This window comes from Scomber japonicus, chromosome 17 (assembly GCF_027409825.1).
Source record: "Scomber japonicus isolate fScoJap1 chromosome 17, fScoJap1.pri, whole genome shotgun sequence".
In the NCBI taxonomy this organism is placed as follows: Eukaryota; Metazoa; Chordata; class Actinopteri; order Scombriformes; family Scombridae; genus Scomber; species Scomber japonicus.
Genome location: NC_070594.1, coordinates 14,619,658 through 14,638,585, shown reverse-complemented (window position 1 = coordinate 14,638,585; position 18,928 = coordinate 14,619,658). Strand labels below are relative to the sequence as shown.

The following is an 18,928-nucleotide window of genomic DNA, read 5'->3' as shown; positions in this document are numbered from 1 at the left end:
TTGAAAGAGTATAATCTGTGCAATACAGAGATTTAGCAAGGGGGGAGGTTTGGGTGTCAGCTTTAGGCCACCGTGACAACAAGCATGATTGTTTGGATCCCTAACAGCTACATGAATCTGCTGGTGTCATATAATCATTACCACTGTGAATGTTAATACATTTATATAAACAATTATATATATATTAAGGAGTTTACTGTCAACATATATGTATATGTCTTGATATAAGATAATGTATTTTCCTAAAATAATTGTCATATTTCTCTGTGGGTGTCCAACTACCTCACTTTGTCATGGATGTACAGCAGCTTACCTAAAACGGAGTTCCCTTCTGATGACGTAGGACGTCGCTCGGTAAACTTCGCCATGAGCAGACACTATTAATCGACTTCGGAAATCATAGACACATTTGTAGTAGTTGAGCATATGCGCCCTGGTACGCCATCATTTTTCACAGTGTAGTTCACTGCATGAAAAACAAATACTGCTGGCATTTATCGGCTGAGTCTTGTCTCCGGGGACGTCAAAGAGCAAGCGTCCCTCTCTCTGGGATTGATTAAAATGCCTGCTCCTTGCTGTACCCTCGCCATGGCGTCGTGTCTCTGCTCTCTCAGTAACAGAAAGTGGCCGCCTCTCCGCTGCTGCTGCCGACTCAAAGCTCACAGACTCGCTCGGCGCCTCAAACCGCCATTTTGGAGTCAGAGAACAGAGAGTCGGCAGCGGCGACGAGAGACGGCAAAGGGGGGACACGGGGCCGAGGTGAGAGACTCCTTGGTGGTTGTTATGGCGAAGGAGCAACGGGGGGAAGATGGCCGGGAGGGAGAAAGAATTAAAACATGGGGATCATTCGTTCACCAAGGCGACCGAGTCCCCGCTCGGGTCCGCAGCGAGGCTACCAGAGGCGCGGGCAGAGGGCCTTGCTACGGCCGCGACGCGACTAGCCAAGCTAAAGAAACGCTATTAAAACCAATATATCTTAATAGATTGTTTAGGCAGGGAGGTGGTGGCCTTAAAGAGACAGGGCCGATTTGAATACTTCATATTAATGGTGTGAGAGGACGTCTGTGTCAAAGCGTCTCGGTGTTTCATATGCTAACCATAATGATGAAAAGCTTAGAGGCGAGTTAGCAAGGAAGCAGTCGCTCTGGTAACAAAGGCTCTAAAGGATTAGGAAAACGACCACCGACGCTCTTTTGATATCATTAATTAGGTTTACTGGAAGCAGTAAACTGTCTGTGTGACCCTTGACTATCATTGATGGTAAACTAACGGTCGTTAGCTTGCAAGCTAAAATAGCTACAACCCTAATGCATCATCCAAGGTGGCTAACGCTAGCTCGGATTTGCTAACTAGCTAGCTCACCTTAACATAGCGACATGATAGCGACATAAATATGTTAAGATTGGCACAGCTTTCATCCCCCCACCCCCCTCATTAAAAAAAACCCTTCATGCTCTTGTATGACTTTAGTTCTTGCATCTTCACACACGTGATGTAGTGAACTTGTCTCATAAAAGTCAAGTAAATATGTAACATAAAGAGAAGAGTATTGACTGAAGTTTATCATGCAGCTGTCAGAACAATCACCTGTGCGCTTAAAAAATGACACGCTAAACTCAAATTTGTGTGTAATTAAACTATTTACATTTGAATATGTCTAGTTTGACTCGTTATTAAACTAAAGTGCCATGAAAATTGTATGCAATGTAATGGCTAAACTTACATATTTATTGTTTATGATAAAAACAAGATTGGGAAATTAGGGGGGGAAATGAAGCTATCATGCTTTAAAATACACTTAATCTCTCTCTCTTCCATCCAGTACAATTATCTTAATAAGGAACTTTGCACATTATAAGTTAAAGTAGTAGTGTGCTTTTTGATGTTTCATGTATGAACAAACTGACAAAAAATTGTTTAAAAATCATTAGCACTCCACACTTTGTCAGTATTGCACAATAATCAAACTCATAATAAACAGAACCTATAACACATCCATAGAAAAACTTTATTATTGTCTTTTGGACATGTGTTTGTGACTGAGGATTTCTTTGTTTTTTTGTAGGTTTTTTGACCTTTGTCTGACCATTAATCTTGGAATCAAGAATAATGACATTCTTTACTGGGAAGGTAGGTCCACTATATACATATATCATATGATACACAGGGCCCATACAGGCACCAGACTCAAAGCCCAGCCATTGGAGGAGAGCAGCCTGATATTCTGTCTAAATGGCTATTTCATTACCATAAGAGGATCTGAGACATAGATGGTAGTAAAGGGGTCTAGAGCCTCCCATGAACAATTTCCAAATCCTTTGAGTGGCATGAACCTTCATACTTAAAATTCTGGCTAATATTAAGGTGCATTACTATAAAACATCAGGGCTATTAGTTGTCTTATAGTCTTCTGTGCTGCTTTTTCTGACCATCTGAACCATCTGCGTGTCTTATTTCATGTCTCCTCTACCCCTCTCCACTTGTCTCCCTTTAGTAAAAGTTCCTGCCCAGCTGGGCAGAGGTATCCGTGCTGTATGGCGTCAGGGCAGGGTGGCCGGCTGGATGCTGGAGCATCAGGGAGCTGTGGCCTGGCCAAACCTCTCTACCTGCAGCGCTTGGAAAGATCCCTGAGGTTGGATAGCTTCCTGCGCCACACTGCCGCAATCTTCAACAGAGACATAACCAGGTACAGGCAAAGAGGGTTGGGGATGTACACACACTTGTTGCTCTTAGACACAGATTTATTTCTGGTCACATTATGGATCAGTTTCAGTAAGCGCTCAAGTTGAAAGACAGCACTTGTTTGAATGTGGACAAGCCACGATGTAATTACATTGTATCCCACATGAATGCAGTATTTATTCAATCACACTCATCACCAAAAAGAGGAATAAAAATATACAGAATGAAACGAAGAACACTGGGCTTACAGCTACATATTTCATGTTCTAGTGATGACAGTGATGACAGCGATGGTGCACTGGGAACAGGCCTTTCCCTGGACCCCTCCACTCAACATACAGCTTTGACAGTGAAAAGTGAGTCATGTGAGCAAGGGGAAGGGTTGGCAGAGGGTAAGCCCCTCAATGGAGTTCTTCTGCAAGGTAAAGGTAAGATATATCCATCTCTCTTTTTGTACTTCTTTCTGATCAGTCTGCCTTTGTCACCAAGCCTGTGTCATGCTCTGCTGAAATACTTTCATTTCTGTTAGTGACATAATACTAAACAAGCACACCCCGTTGCTGCTATTTCCTCGCTAAAATAGATACGATTCGTAAACATTCATCCGGCAGTCTTCGTCAATCTGTATATGTGATGATTTACCCTCTCTTTAAAATCCACAGACCAAAAGGCAGATAAAACAAGCCTCTACAATTTCTCAAAGCTAAAGAAGAACAGGAAATGGCTGAAGGTATAGAACATTTTACTATTGTGTTCCTCTTCCTTACACACCACTACACATCTTCAGCTTCTTTTAACCACATTCCTCCTCTGTCTCATGCAGAGTATCCTGTTGAGTGACGACACCACAGATTCGGACACGGACTCCGATGACTCCGACTTCAGTTTGTCCCGGGAGGAGCTGCATGACATGCTAAGACTACACCGCTACACCAGGCAGCATCAGAGCAAATTCCACAGTGACCGCGAGGTACACATGCACACAGAGTTAAATACAGCACTTAATGATATAGAAAATCCTCCTGATGTATTTTTGTCTGATTTATTTTTGTCTGTCTCTTCTACAGCTTCACCAGTACCAGTTTTACAGCACTGGACTCCTCTCCACTCATGATTCCTTCTATGAACAACAGCGCCATCTACTGGGCCCAAAGAAGAAGAAAATCAAAGATGAGAAAAAGTTCAAAGGTAAAGACAAAAAAAAAACATCAACATTTATCAGGAATCTTTTGCAGTCATGATCATGTAAGTGCAGCAAAGCAAAATAATTGGGTAATTACTGGAATAGCTGGCAAGATTAAACATGTGTTATCTATCATTTGTTATTATTAATTTGTTTATCTCTTAGCCAAACTGAAAAAAGTGAAGAAGAAAAAGAAACGGGGAGAGGGAGATTTTCTGGACGAGGGGCGGCCTTATGTCACTAAGATCTTCGCAAAGTTTTCCCACGATGCTCCGCTGCCCATGGTGAAGAAGAAACATCTTACCGTTGAGCAACTGAATGCACGGAGACGCAAAGTGTGGCTCACCATCGCCAAAAAGGAGATCCCCAAGGTTAGTACGCATGGACCGAGAAAGAGGTCAAAAATGATTATTGTTTTTAAGTGTTCTGTACCATTTTTCCAAGGCTTATTAGTCTCAACTGTCCTATTTATACTTATTTTGCAGACTTTTAAGCAGAAGACCTCTGCTAAGAACCTTGTCTTGACCAATGCTAAAAAGGTAAGTCACAGTACCATGGTGTTTAATTGTGTCAAAACTTTCTGCTGATGCTTGAAACTAACTCTTTATTTCTTGATTATGAAAGACTAAATTGAAGCTCCAGTACAACATTTCAGCTGGTTTTGTTTTTTTTTTCCAGTTGGCTCACCAATGCATGCGAGAAGTCCGACGTGCAGCTATCCAAGCCCAGAAGAACTGTAAAGAGACGTTACCTCGGGCTCGCCGGCTCACCAAGGAGATGATGCTTTACTGGAAGAAATATGACAAAGTGGAGAAGGAGCACAGGAAGAGGGCAGAGAAGGAAGCCCTGGAACAACGTAAACTGGACGAGGAGATGAGAGAAGTAAGTAGAGAGGAAGGTGTTGTCTTTGGAGCCACCTCATTTAGCCGCACATTTTTCTCGAGCAATATTTTCATGCCACGATACATGAAAACACAGGTTTTAGAATGGTTGGAATGTAGGCTATATTAACCATCTGTAGCAGTGATATTAAGCATTTTTTTGTCTTTGTCTCTTGCAGGCCAAACGTCAGCAGCGTAAACTGAATTTCCTCATCACCCAGACAGAGCTGTATGCTCATTTCATGAGCGGTAAAGCCACCAAAGGGGGTCCAGGGGGAGACGCAGCTCAGGAGGAAATTCTGAAAAAGCTTGAAGACTCTGGGGCGCAGAGACAAATTGACATCGGAGGAGGCGTTATGGTCAATATGGGACAGGAGGAGTATGGTATGAACCGCTCATTCAAGTTTATTCTGTAACTGGAGCAGAGCCAGTTAATTAGTGAAAGTTGTATGGCTCTACCCACTGAGTCACTTTTAGGGATTGGTAATGACGATTATTTATAATTAATTTTCTGATAGTAATTATTAAAGTAGTAGTAAAGCAGTATTTTCTTTTAGAATTCCAGTGTTTCTTGCAAATTTTCCTTTACGTGTAGGGTGATGTTGAACTGGATTCTATGGTTTTATGCACAAACTGACTGTATATGATGTATATGATGATACGATTTCAGATAGTGAATACTACAAGTCCCAGGCCTTGAGGAACGCTAAAGAAGCCTACAAGATTCATCAAGAAAGAGTAAGTATATAATTCAGGTCTGATTGCACTTCCATATACAGACAAACTGCCCCAGTCTAACTACCAAATCTCTCCCTACAGACGCGAATGTTTGACGAGGAGGCAAAGGACAGCCGCAGTGCATCTCTCCATGCAGCTGTTGCGTCGTTCTCAGGCGCCATCTCCGGATTTGGAGAGAGCTACAGCCTTTCCAACCCATCCATACACGCAGGCGAAGACATTCCTCAGCCCACCATCTTCAACGGCAAGCTCAAGGGTTACCAACTCAAAGGCATGAACTGGCTCGCCAACCTCTATGAACAGGTACCACTGTCCATCTCTGAAATGAAGGGTCCATCGAGCTTCCTGGGGGGAATTTAAAAAAAAAATCTGTAACCCTTAATGTTTCTCATAGTTGTTTGATGTTTAAATATAAAAATTGCATCTGTTTATTTTGTGGCAAGTTTGAAGTGCTAAAAGAGTTTCAGTGCTAATGTTTTAGTCAGGCTACACTTATGTCATGGTATTACAACTCCCTGGAGTTTCTTATAGTTTTACAGTTATTTCAGAGTGTTTTTTTGGCATTCAAGTGATTCCATATTATTTTCTTATTTATATACATTGACTGATTTTTATTTCCTCTTTGTGTTTCTCTCTCCTTTCTGTAGGGAATCAATGGAATCCTGGCAGATGAGATGGGACTTGGGAAGACAGTCCAGAGTATTGCCCTGTTGGCCCACCTAGCAGAGGTGAGAGAGCACTGGGCCAATGGGTTTCACTTCCAAAAAGCTTTGTGGAATATCCAATTGTCTTTGCTGTTGTTTCTGACAAAGGAAAACATCTAACCCCCAAATTCTTTGTGCACCTGCATCCTTTAAAAGAGTCCCTAGTTTCTGGCTCTTTGCAGGTGTTGGAATATTTCATTGAATGAGTCATATGACTTATTTCATTGTTATGAAAAGCTGATTTGCCCGCTCTTTAGATCTCTCTTTCTCTCATCATTCCAAAGGGAGCGAAAGTAGAAATCAGGGGAAATGGGAGCATTTCAGTGTTGAAGTATCGCTGACAGGAAGATGCATGCTGTGTTCCTCCAGATCTTCCTGTTATTGGGTGCTCACACAAAGACCACCTGTTGTTGCGGCTGACCGTGTTTTCTCTTTTCTGTCTCCCTGCACAGAGAGACAACATCTGGGGTCCATTCCTGATCATCTCTCCCGCATCCACGCTCAACAACTGGCACCAGGAGTTCACCCGCTTTGTGCCCAAATTCAAGGTGAGGATCCATGACGTTACTGAGTGAGCACGTCAGCGGAAACACCTGTGAAAAACACGTATGCAGGAATACTGGCGTCCTCATTTCTACTGTTTACTGGAGTCTTTTTCACTGCTCTAATAAACCCAGTGCTGAGTGGCTTTTGTGAGAAATGCTGAGAAACAATAGAAAGCAAACACACTCAGGATAAAGTGCTCAGAGATGCAAACATTTTTAGAACTGCTCATTAGAGGGCAGTATTGTATTAGGATAGTTGTAGCATTGCCTGGTTTAAAAACGTAAGAACAAAATTGTTCCTACTTGTGCGTGTGTCTGCGGGGCTTTGGAAAAATCTTTTTGCATGCTTTTAATCAACATTTGACAGGCTGTTGTAAGCTAAACACCATTTATCAAACACATTAGTCATGCTTCAATGCACACAGATGCACTCATGCACAGTATAATATGCTTAACTCCATGTTGTGGTCAGCACTCAAGTATGCCCACTTTCTCAGCTAGTTTAAAACAAAAATCAATTCCAGTCTGTTTTGCTAATGAAGTGTGAAAAGACCTTATTACACAATTTGAAGATAAGCTTCCTGCACACTCAAAGCAAGACTGACTGAAAACAATGGAATAACAGCTGGTGTTGATAGATGTAATGATGTGTAAAACATTTCACATCACACACTACATCAACAGCTTTTGAACTGAAGCAGTGATTTATACATGATGCTGTGCCTAAATATTTTCTCTGGGAACATCAGTGTAGCTCGGCATGAACGTAAGCGATTTGGAAGAGCTGAGTTTGAACGTAGATCAGGGGAAATTGATTCATACAAGTGCTGACATCGATATTATTGATTTTTCTGGATAGAGACACTTTTTCCTACTTGTTTTTAACTTTACTGTTTTGTCCATCAGGTGTTGCCATACTGGGGAAACCCTCACGATCGCAAAGTTATTAGGAAATTTTGGAGCCAGGTAAGGAGAGAAATGAAGCTGATGATACATTGTCACAAATGTGGCAGTGTGTTGTGTTGTGTTGTCAGTAAATGTTTTTCTCTCAGTTCTTTTCTTCTTCTAGTCTGTAATTCTTTCTCTCTTGCCATTTGTGTACACGTTTAGAAAACCCTTTACACTCAAAATGCACCATTCCACGTGGTAATCACAAGCTACCAGCTCGTGGTCCAGGACGTCAAGTACTTCCAGAGGGTCAAATGGCAGTACATGGTTCTGGATGAGGCCCAGGCACTGAAAAGCAGTACCAGGTAAAGTGTTAACTCCGCTCATTTTGTGTAGTTCTTGATTCCCAAACACATCGCAGAGTTGCCATGTGTTAAAATGTTAACAGGCAATGCTTCACAGTATTTACAGATTTATTATACTTGTCAGTTATGTTGATACTTATCCAGAGTGTAGAGGATATTAGTGGTGAATTTGCATGTGGCAGCACCCTCACAATGAATGGACTCCAGTGTACTAGTTTTGTATTTTCCCTCATGTTTTGTAGATTGATAATAGCATTTTTCCTACTCCTGATTCAACCACTAGTTTCAGCAGATGAAAACACCATTCAAAAGACTTTTCTATATTAATTTGGCTTTATTCTGTTTTACAAACTATCCAATAAAAACCTAATTTTTTGATATCAATTAGTTTTCAAGTCTTTACAAGTTGATGTCTTTATACTGTACTAGTAACACAGATATACCCTGTTAGCTGCTGGAAGTTTGGAACAGCAACGTATCTTTTAAATACATTTGGTAAATTATGATTTGTGAAATTGCCATCAGAAACAGAGTTTGTAATTAACTGCATACGTGCAGAACAGAGATAACGTTCTTTGAAACAAAAAGTGTGAAAAACTGTGGGAAACTATAATTGTTCATCTGTCCAACAACACAAGTATACGTCATTTCATGGACACTAGCCAAAATGTACAAATTTTGTCACACAATGTTCTCAAAGACTTATCTTGAAACAAGTCATTGGTGTGATTGTAGTATGGCAAGTATTAAATACAAATAATAAACTCATCATTTTTACACTTTATCTCCAGTCACCATTTCCCTTAATGTTTTTAGTGTCCGGTGGAAAATCCTCCTTCAGTTCCAGTGTCGAAACAGACTGCTGCTCACTGGGACGCCCATTCAAAACACGATGGCTGAGGTGAGTTGTGTGTGTGTGTGTGTCCGTGTGTGTGTGTGTGTCTGTCAGTCGGTCTGTCCGTATGTCTGTCTGTATGTATGTATGTACATGCGGTTTGTGTAAGAACCGTTGACAACTGTATGTTATTATTGTCTCTCAGCTCTGGGCCCTGCTCCACTTCATCATGCCTACATTGTTTGATTCCCATGAAGAGTTCAATGAGTGGTTTTCCAAGGACATTGAGAGCCATGCTGAAAACAAGTCTGCCATCGATGAGAGTGAGTATGACTCTTAGCTCCTGAAGAAAAAATGTTCCACAGCTACGTTTTTCCTACTCTTTGAGCCAACAACATACAGTATTTTTCAGCTCACTCGTGAGGAAATATTGTTTGTGTGCCAACATTTGTGCTCACTGTTGCGTGTGATATGTAAAACACAATTGTTCGATGTTTGTGTTTCAGACCAACTTTCCAGACTGCATATGATCCTAAAGCCTTTCATGTTGCGCAGGATAAAGAAGGACGTGGAAAACGAGCTTTCAGACAAGGTATGACAGAACTTTACTTTCTGTGATTGCTCAAACTAAGTTTCTCGTCCAGGATTGGTTGCACCTGCTTTATTCATCACTATTGTTGTGCATAAAGAGTCCTTCCTTGGTTCTTATAAATTGCTAGGCAGTTTTAAACTACAGATTTACTAAATCAGGTTGCACCATTAAAACTTTTAAATCCCTCTCCTCTCAAAAATCAGTTTTGCTTATTGTTCCTTCAGTTTGAAGTTTGAGCTTCACTTTGCAGAATGATGTGTATGCAAAGTTTTAAACTGGAAGGCTGCTTTCACATCATCTGCAGAGGGAAGAAAGTTTCTCTGTACTCATTAAAGTGAATTTTTAAAAAGAGTTTTAGGGGTGGCCATAGGAGTATGCAACCTACACTAAGTGTGATGTGGAAACTTGAAGCAACCAGTGCACACATACTGAGAGTGGGTTTTTTAAAGTGAAGGAGGCGACATCTTTTATCAAGCAGTTAAACCTTTGAAATGAATATTTATTTATCAATTCTGGGTTTTTCAATGAGGGGGTCTTTAAGAAATGTCTACACTAATATGTGAACATTAAAATGAATTATATTGGGTGAGATTTTAAAGATAGTCTAAATGTATAAGCTCATGTACAGTTCTAAAAATAATTATTTATTATTTTCTATCTTTAATTCTTTATTTAATTTAAATATATATTATATTCATTTATTTTTCTTCTATTATTAAGTGATATTACCATTAATATACTGTATGTGAAGGGACTGTAAGTTTTGTACAATGTTTTTGCTTTGTATGAAAAGACAATAAACAAAGTTTAGATAAATAAATAAATAATAAAAATGCAATATCATATAATAATGTCAATATTATATAGCCGTACTTCTTTTCTTTTCTGGTTAAACCTGCACCCTTCCTCCATCTGTCTCCCTGTAGAGCTCACTGACACCTAAAGTGTTATAATAAGCCTGTGAGTGATGCTTGTGCTGGCAGATCCTCTTGACAGATGTTGGACTCAGGGTCTCTTGCTGTCACACCCGGTACACACATACTCACTCATACGCTGTGGGAGTCTCGAAACACAGTGAGAGTCAGAGGAATGGCAGAGTTCACCACTCCCCCACATCTGTCTTTTTCACTCTCCTAGTTCGTACCCACATGCAGTTCTGCCAGCCCACTTCCTCTTCTGTTCTCTTGTTTTGTCAGCATACTGAAAGCCAACGGTGACTGGTGAAGTTCACTCATGGTTCATGGTCGAGTTTTATGGTTTGTTGTTGTTGTTGCAGTTTCCCTGCTTTCATCAAAACATGACACTAGATAAAAACCACAGATTTGGATGTGTGTTTTAAAGAATATTGGTCAAGCAGGGTATGAAGTCTGAACCCATAAATTTATGCTCATGGTCCCATAGCCCATGTGTAAACACTGTATGTGACCTAAAGGAGGCATAACATCATAGTAATGCTAAATTGAGAAACGAAATATTTTTGTTCTCACTGTAGGCTCATGTTACGTATGTCAACCGTCTTTTAAACTGTGTGTGTGTATATATATACAGGCGGATGATAAATTAAAACTTGTACAGGTCTGAATGCTTAACCCTTACATTGAGGGGATCTGGTGGCTCTGTTATGCTATGGGGGGCATGGTTTGTGTCCACTTTTCATCTTAGAAGAAAGGATCACTGCAAATCAATACATGAGGTGTCACTGAATGGTTTAATGAGTATGAGAATTATGTGAATCATATGCTTTGGAAGAAAGGAAAAAGTAAATTTGGTGGGGATCCGAACTCAAGCTGTGCATACAGGAATTTCACAGTTAATCTCTTTTTTCTCATATTTACCCATCCAGGAGAAACAAGATGATGGTTAGGGTAGGCGTTTTATGAGTTCGGTTTTATGCACACTTGCTGTTCTTTTCCTCTGCAGATCGAGATCCTGACCTACTGCCAGCTGACATCCCGGCAGAGGTTGCTCTACCAGGCTCTTAGAAACAAGATCTCTATTGAGGATCTGCTTCAGTCCTCCATGGGAACGGCCCAGCAGTCCCACACCACCACATCCTCCCTCATGAACCTGGTCATGCAGTTCAGGAAGGTAGGACCTAAAATAGAGAATAGAATAAAATATTACTAGATGAGTGAAGCGTTTATTAGTTTTGATTATCCTGTCACTACATTTACACTGCATTTTTATTGATGGGAACAAAAATCAAGATGTTTGGTTTGACAGTCCTATAACAAATATGAGTAATGCTGGTTAGTTTGCTTATTTCCTAACTACACCATCTGTGTGTAGGTGTGTAATCACCCCGACTTGTTTGAGCGCCAGGAGACACGCTCTCCTTTCCACATGTCCCTCAAGCCCTACATCATGTCTAAGTTCCTCTACCGTCATGGCCTCACACACAACCAGGCCAAGAACAAGTAAGTCACACCACACAGATGCTCTATCTGCACACAAAATCATACACATCCAAGTAAAACAGCACTGTCAAAATTCCTACAAGTATTGTTTTGATAATGTGAAATTACTTTTTTCCCAGTAAACCTTTGTTCTTGTGGACATTAATTTATTTGGTAGTTTCACTCACCAAAAGCTATTATCCCATGTATAGCTATTAACACATTTTGTGGGTCTGACTGGGATCGGATTGTCTTTTGTACATGTCCAGCGATTTAACCCAGCCTCTCTCCATAGATTACTTCAAGTGCTGTTGTCCCCCTTCTCTCCAAATCACATCCAGCAGTCTCTGTTCCACAGGAAAGGTGAGCACATTTAGTTTCCCTATTCTGAGAATCTGAGAATCTGAGAGTCTTTCATTTGACATTCAAATCTCAGTTTCTCTCTTCCTACGTTAACGTCTCCATCATTACCAACTGATATTTAGCTTTTCTTTCTGCCTCGGTTTATTCTCCTATACTTATTGTTCCAGGTGATGACAAAGGAAGTTGTTTCTCCTTCCTGCGCTTCATCGATGTGTCACCAGCCGAGATGTCCAATCTCATGCTACAAGGCACCTTAGTCAGGTGGGTTTCATCTTCAGATCCGTTACTCTCTTTGTTTTCGTGGGTGTTATACCCTAGCTGACTCTGTACTCTGTTCTCACTGTAGAGAAAGGGCAGTTAAAGAATTGATAGTGGCCAAGTTTACATTGCAGAATTCTTTATGAAGGATTCATATGATTATTTTTTCCTTTCCTTTCCCCGTTTACAGATGGTTAGCCCTTTTTCTGTCCCTGAAAGCTGCATATCGGCTCCACTGTCAACGCCTGTTTGGCCTCGAAGAAGAAGGGCAGGAGGAAGACAGAGAAGGGGAGGGGGACACGGGGAGGTTACGGCCCAGGAGCAGATGTCTGTCTCGCAAGGATCTGATTCTGTGGTTGAACAGACCCACTGCCTTCCCCAACACACACACTAGCCCTGTCCTACAGGTAGGAAAGATACAGACACACACACACACATACACACACACACACACAGACTGAGATGTACAGTACGTGCAAGAAGCTCTTAAGTAGCCATCTCCAGTACTTGTGGGCGTGCAACAGATAGTAATGGTGAAACTGCAGCAAGGAGGCATGTGCTTCTGACAATGCTGAAATTGTCCCCAGAGCATCAGTCAGTGTTTGACCACACAGCATGCTCTCTGCCCCAGGCTTCCTCACCCTCCTACGGGATCCAGTGTGGAACTTAATCCCCCCCCCCCCTCCTCGTAACCCTCTGACCCAGAAACACTGTCCGAGTACCTCCCTCTGTATGTCTCCAGGGCCTGTGTCCACTTTACTGGAGAGGGAAGTTCTGGGAAGACACACTACACTATCATTTAACACTTCTATTTCACTTCTATTTCTGCAAATTATGTCAAGTCACACCAACTCTGTCACATCATTATTGAACCCCCCCTTCCTCTCATTTGTATTTGTTTTAAAAGTCTTGCACAGTGAAGCAGCAATCCTCAAAGGCACAGTTTTTGGCCAAGATGCTTTCAGCACTCCATAGGCTGTAATGATGGTTCACATTTGTAATGACAGTTGGAGTTTATGTGGATTAAACAAACAGAGGTTTTTGGAATCACTTCTCCTTTCTGGCTTTCGTGAAACACCAGAAATGAGTGGTACATTTTGATTTATTTTTTAGTCCACCCACTATTTGTCCAGCTTGGCCGTGTGTATTGTCAGTTAAGGTATGTATCTCAGAGGGTGAACTCAAACGTTTTCATATGTGCAGGAATCTGCAGCTCAGACTAATAGGGTTACATTGAAATAGCACAAACAGTATTTCTACTTATTTTTGTATTATTTGGCATAATGGAGACTTGATTGTTAGCGAATTGATGCTGGTTCAAATATGCAGTCTAAGCCATGTGAAGAAAAATGAACAGCAGCAGCCTGATGATACTCTACTGCTGCTTGAGTGTTTTAGTCATTCTACTCAGATCTATTACCCAGCAAAAGGTTACCGATTCGCAGATATGCATCACATTATCATGTTCCACAAATTCTAATTTAACTTGTCGGGTGGAAGCTACTCAATAGGAGAAAAAAAATGCCATCAGGATAATTCCTGGCCTCATCACACTGAGTCAGGAGACAGCCCATGGTGTTAGGTTCCCCCCTCCGAGTGGCTTAAGGAACAAAAGAGCAGAAAATATGAGAAGTCCAAGTATGAGACAGAAAGCGAGAGAAACTTACAGACACCTGGAGAACTAATATGTGTTGTGTATGACTAGGCTGACCCCAGACTCCCACTTGAGCTTCTAGAAAATTACTCCCCCAGTTAATGCCAGTTCCTTTCCACACCTCATTTTTCTTTTGAATCTGTGTGTTGCTGGCACATAGCGCCTCTCCCCTCCACTTGGCTCATCTCTCTCTGGCTGGTGTTTTTGACAGTGTGGTCAGTATTGTTTTCAGCTCCCCCCACCCTGTTTGCTCCTGTTCTAGAAGCCATATGTTGTGGAAGCTGAAATTTTGATTTCAACATTTTTACCAAGATTATAGTTACTGTATGTATGTATGTATGTATGTATGTATGTATATATATATTGTATCCTCTTATTTATCTATATCCATCCATTTATTTAGTTCAATGTTTTATTTTTTTAAATGTTCTCATTCCTAATCACTGGTGCATTGCCGTTGTAAAGGTTAGAGCCCATCAAACCCAATAATAGAGAGACATGAGTATCTGCTGACCAGTGGTGGAGTTGTCTTTTTTACACTCTGCCTGTAGATGGCACTGTGTATCCAACATTTCAGTACAGACACAGCAACAAAACATCATATTAATATTTTCCGTTACCATGTCCCAGTGCTGCATTATTCATCAAAATCTTATCAGTGTTGATCTTTTGCTTAAAAATTGAAGTATTTATTCCACACTGAGTCTCGTCCAAAAAGTTCTTTGCAGAAACGATTACGGTACATGATGGGAGATCCAGTTTATCCGGTGACTTACAGCATTCAAATCCTATATGCTCCAGTAATCATACATTTTACATAACATTTTAAGCATCTAGCTAAAATGTTACATAACATTTTAAGCATATAGCCACTGAAACGTTAATATGCAGAGCTGTTTTCTAAAAACCATGAACGCTGCACTCAGTACCTCCTGTAGGTTTTGGTTTGTCCACCTCTTTTTCCTGCAGGAGGTATAATTGCAATCGTGATGTTTTTGAAATAACAAAAAACTGAACACATCTTACCACTCGGTTTTTGTTTTGGGCTTAATAAAAACACAAGAATGTCTTTTTAATGTCTGTGCATTTTTGTGTCCTTCAGGATCTGGTTTTCACAGCCCTCAGACCCGGCATGATGGGACACACAGATGCAACCATCCACAGTAGAAATTCTGCCACCTCCACGCTGCGGCCCTGCCAGCCCACACTGCCACCCAAGTTCCTCCTCACCGCCACACCCAGGGTATGTCTGTGTGTGTGTGTGTGTGTGTGTGTGTGTGTGTGTGTGTGTGTGTGTGTGTGTGTGTGTGCGTGTGCGTGTGTGTGTGTCCTGGCCTGTGTAAGACAGACCAGCACCTGGGTGGTCGTGGAAAGGGAAGAGGGAAGCACATTGCCTTTTGTAGGGTTGCAACAATGAAGCAACTCTTATCTGTGAAATATGTGTTACTGTGTGTGTGGTGGGGGGGTTGGGTAGTGGGGGGGGAGGGGGGGGGGTAACCGCAGTGACTTTCAGCCACATTTAAAACAAATAGAGCCTCTAAAAGAAGGGCTTCTCGCTTTTCAAATAACTGGTTGTCCAGCAGTTCTTCAGCTTCCTTTTACCTTCCTCTTATACACACATAAATACACAAAACCTGCTGATTCACTGACCCCAGGCTTCATGCAGAGACTTCATCCTCCACAGTATAAAAATGTCAGCTTTTGTGGAATTAATAGAATGAATGGCTCAAAAATGTATTTCCTAATTAAAAAAAAACCCTCATCAACATTCATCTAACATGTTATCCTAAACTGCTCCTCCTCCTTATCTTTTGTTTGTGTAAAAAAGCCTTTTAAAATTTTTTCGGTTTCCTAGGTGACGGCAGTTCCCATGGAGCGTTATTGTGACGACCGCAGTGCCGAGTACGAGTGGCGGGTGACACGCAGCGGAGGGGGAGCTGTCTTTAAACAGTGTTTCCTCTACGGCAACCCTGATCTTGCCTCAGACTGGCGCACAAGAGCCAATGCCTTCTACCCACAATGCCCTGGGGGTGTGATGGCCCTCTCCCCTCGCCATGGATGGTCGTACATTCGAATACCTGGTAAGGGCTTGTGTGTGTGTGTGTGCGCGCTCATGTTCGCTTTTCGCTATTGCTATACTTTGAAATGAGGTTTATGTGTGTTTTTGAGCTTTCCTTGTGGCTTTTGTCACCATAAATGAAAAAAATCTAATATGGCTTTCAGATTTATGTAATTTATGCGCTATATAAATAAACTGCCTAATGTGTCATTTGGCACTGCAGTTTAGTGTTATGTTCAGTCTGTTGCTGATTAAAGCTGTTAGATTCAGTTCACTACTAAACTAGGCCTATACAAGCATCAGCAGCCAGCTATTTATGATAGAGCTATCACATTATGTTTTTACTGAGGAAGGTAATGTACCATGTCCCATCATGCATCACGACTGCTAAAAACTACATTCCAATCACTGACAATGATGATTCAGTACAGTCAGTTCAGTTTAAATGTTCATTGTTAAAGACTTGTTTTTACATGTACTGAACATGTCTAAGGGCCCGTGGGAGAATCCGCATAGGCTAACCCAGGGTCAGAGGGGCAGAGCCGGGCACGTCGCCCTCTTCCATCTCTGTCTGTCTGTCAGGCTGAATCACAATCTAAGTGGAAAGGCTGAGATAAAGTTCTCCTGCACAAGTTCACTTTCATACCAGAGATTTGTGTTTAAGGTGTGAATACGTGATTGTGCCTTCGTGGGTGTACGTGTGCTCACAAGCACTTTATCAAAAGAGCTTGGCTCGTTGAGTTTAAGGGTCAGCTGGAGCAGAGTGGGAGCCGATTCACTGCCAGGATTCAGTTGACTGATGGATGTCCAGGGTGAGAGAGGCCATTACAGTTTTACAGACAACACTTCCCTTCTCACTGACCCGCTCAGCCCTCTCTACCTCTGATAAACTGTCTCTGTCATGGATTATGATGACTGCTCTCTTTTTACTTTGTGTGACAACAGGTTTCTTGGCACAGAAAATGAACATGTGTGTATACTTGTTGTTGATAAGCCTGCAGTGCATTATGTTGCAGTTTTTAGTATTTAAGGACACTATGACTTTGATTAATTGATTAGTATTCATTTACTACCCCCTCTTTTAGTAAACAATATCCATAAACAGAACATACAGTTCTTTAAATCACATAGACACTCTCTCAAGGTTGCCATGTTGATTCTTCGTGAATGCATGTGCTTGAGTGTGTTTGTGTAAAAGTGAGAAACAAAACAAGTATTTGTGTGTCTGTGTGAGAACAGTCTGAAAGCTCTTGTGAAGTTATACGGAGGCAGACAAAGCGAGGAAGTTTAGCTACTGCTCATTGTTCAAGTGCTTAGTTAGGTAACACTAATAGATGGTCCGTCTGTGTGTGTGTGTGTGTGTGTGTGTGTGTGTGTGTGTGTGTGTGTGTGTGTGTGTGTGTGTGTGTGTGTGTACCATCGAAGCCATTCAGGGAACTGCACAGCACTCACACGGGGCCTGAGGTGTCTCTCACCTCTCCCCTCACACTCTCCCACGCTCGCCGGCGTTGCATTCCCTCGCACACAGACCGAGGGCAAGCTTGGACTCAATCTCTCCCACTGACAGACAGCACCGTAAGCTGATCTGAAATCAGTATCTGGCTTTGGCCCCTCAGCCGGTCTGCTCTCCCACTTCTTTCTCAGCCTCTGTAGGAAGGAAGTGACCCAACACTCCGGCACCCGTCCTCCGCTGAACACATTGTTGCCACATCAAGGCCCAGATATGTACAGTAGCCCAGCTGAAGTTTCCCACCCTCCCTCTCCTCTGCGCTCCCAGCCCCACACCTTTAGAACAAATGGCAGAGCTGAATAACTGTTTGTTTTGAGCACCATGGCGTGAGTACGGCTGCCCACTGATATCGACGGAGGAATCTAATCAGAGGGTTTATTAGGAATCAGGCCATGGAGGAGGAAAAAACAATTGAGGCATGAGCGTATTGGGCCTCAGATTTTTTTGTTATTGATGTCATTGTGATGTTAAAGAATAGACATTTTTCATTCAAAATTTGCCATCTACTCTTATTATTCCACGTTGATAACATTTAATATTGTTGACGATGTGGTTCCCATCACAAAAGAAAAGTCACGCTCACGCTCCAGGGATCAGAGTGCAATGTCAGCAACAATCAAGTGTTTTGAAGTAGTGATCACAGAGAAAGCGAGATGCACACAGGGTAGTATCAGAAAGGGAACTGACTGAGCCACCAGGACGCGGTGAGAGACGAGGTTTTGCCTGTAATTAGGGAGACATTCCAGTCTTGTTTGTTTGCTAAATTGCCGCAGCTCTGCGGTCACATCTCTCTGTCGCACTCCGGAAATTTCTCATAAAGTTACATTTTGGTCGCTTTGTATTCAAACAGGAAAGATTTCATACCGAGGTTTTTGTTCAAGTTAAAAATCAGTCTGAAAAGAATAGTTTCAAACTTGCGTGCTGGAGGATTATTTTGGAGAACATTCCAGTGTGACACGAAAATAACCATCCTCAGTGTCTGTGTGGCCCCCGTGTCGCTTACAGTAATTAGAAGGAGCCACTCCACAAAATGACGGCCTTCTCACTACAGCGGCGACTCTGACTCTTTTTCTGGCTTTATTGTGAGTTGGGAACCCACTGCGGCAGGCGTGTGTGTGTGTGTGTGTGTCTATGTGTGGGTGTGTGTATGTGAGGAAACCGTGAAAAGATGTAACTAGAGGTAAAAGAGAATGTATTTATGTATGTGTGGTGTGCGTCTTGTTTCTTAATGACTGTATTTGAATGTATGTGTGTGTGTGTGTTTGTGTATATGTG

General features: G+C 41.8%; 1 protein-coding gene across 1 annotated transcript in view; it reads left to right on the top strand.

Annotated features, from left to right (window-relative positions):
* Positions 1-733: 733 nt before the first annotated feature.
* The window catches only part of ino80 (INO80 complex ATPase subunit), a 35,905-nt gene continuing 17,710 nt past the window's right edge, over positions 734-18,928 (top strand). The window contains exons 1-26 of the mRNA XM_053337340.1: positions 734-759; positions 2,495-2,686; positions 2,953-3,110; positions 3,345-3,412; positions 3,506-3,652; positions 3,750-3,870; positions 4,031-4,236; positions 4,351-4,404; positions 4,544-4,747; positions 4,926-5,130; positions 5,417-5,484; positions 5,566-5,787; positions 6,132-6,212; positions 6,641-6,736; positions 7,640-7,699; positions 7,844-7,986; positions 8,803-8,887; positions 9,027-9,144; positions 9,328-9,413; positions 11,334-11,501; positions 11,703-11,830; positions 12,105-12,172; positions 12,340-12,433; positions 12,621-12,837; positions 15,187-15,327; positions 15,940-16,165. Coding sequence (XP_053193315.1) covers positions 2,535-2,686; positions 2,953-3,110; positions 3,345-3,412; positions 3,506-3,652; positions 3,750-3,870; positions 4,031-4,236; positions 4,351-4,404; positions 4,544-4,747; positions 4,926-5,130; positions 5,417-5,484; positions 5,566-5,787; positions 6,132-6,212; positions 6,641-6,736; positions 7,640-7,699; positions 7,844-7,986; positions 8,803-8,887; positions 9,027-9,144; positions 9,328-9,413; positions 11,334-11,501; positions 11,703-11,830; positions 12,105-12,172; positions 12,340-12,433; positions 12,621-12,837; positions 15,187-15,327; positions 15,940-16,165 — 3,316 coding nt within the window. The 5' untranslated portion in view covers positions 734-759; positions 2,495-2,534. The remainder of the gene's footprint in view (positions 760-2,494; positions 2,687-2,952; positions 3,111-3,344; positions 3,413-3,505; positions 3,653-3,749; positions 3,871-4,030; positions 4,237-4,350; positions 4,405-4,543; positions 4,748-4,925; positions 5,131-5,416; positions 5,485-5,565; positions 5,788-6,131; positions 6,213-6,640; positions 6,737-7,639; positions 7,700-7,843; positions 7,987-8,802; positions 8,888-9,026; positions 9,145-9,327; positions 9,414-11,333; positions 11,502-11,702; positions 11,831-12,104; positions 12,173-12,339; positions 12,434-12,620; positions 12,838-15,186; positions 15,328-15,939; positions 16,166-18,928) is intronic.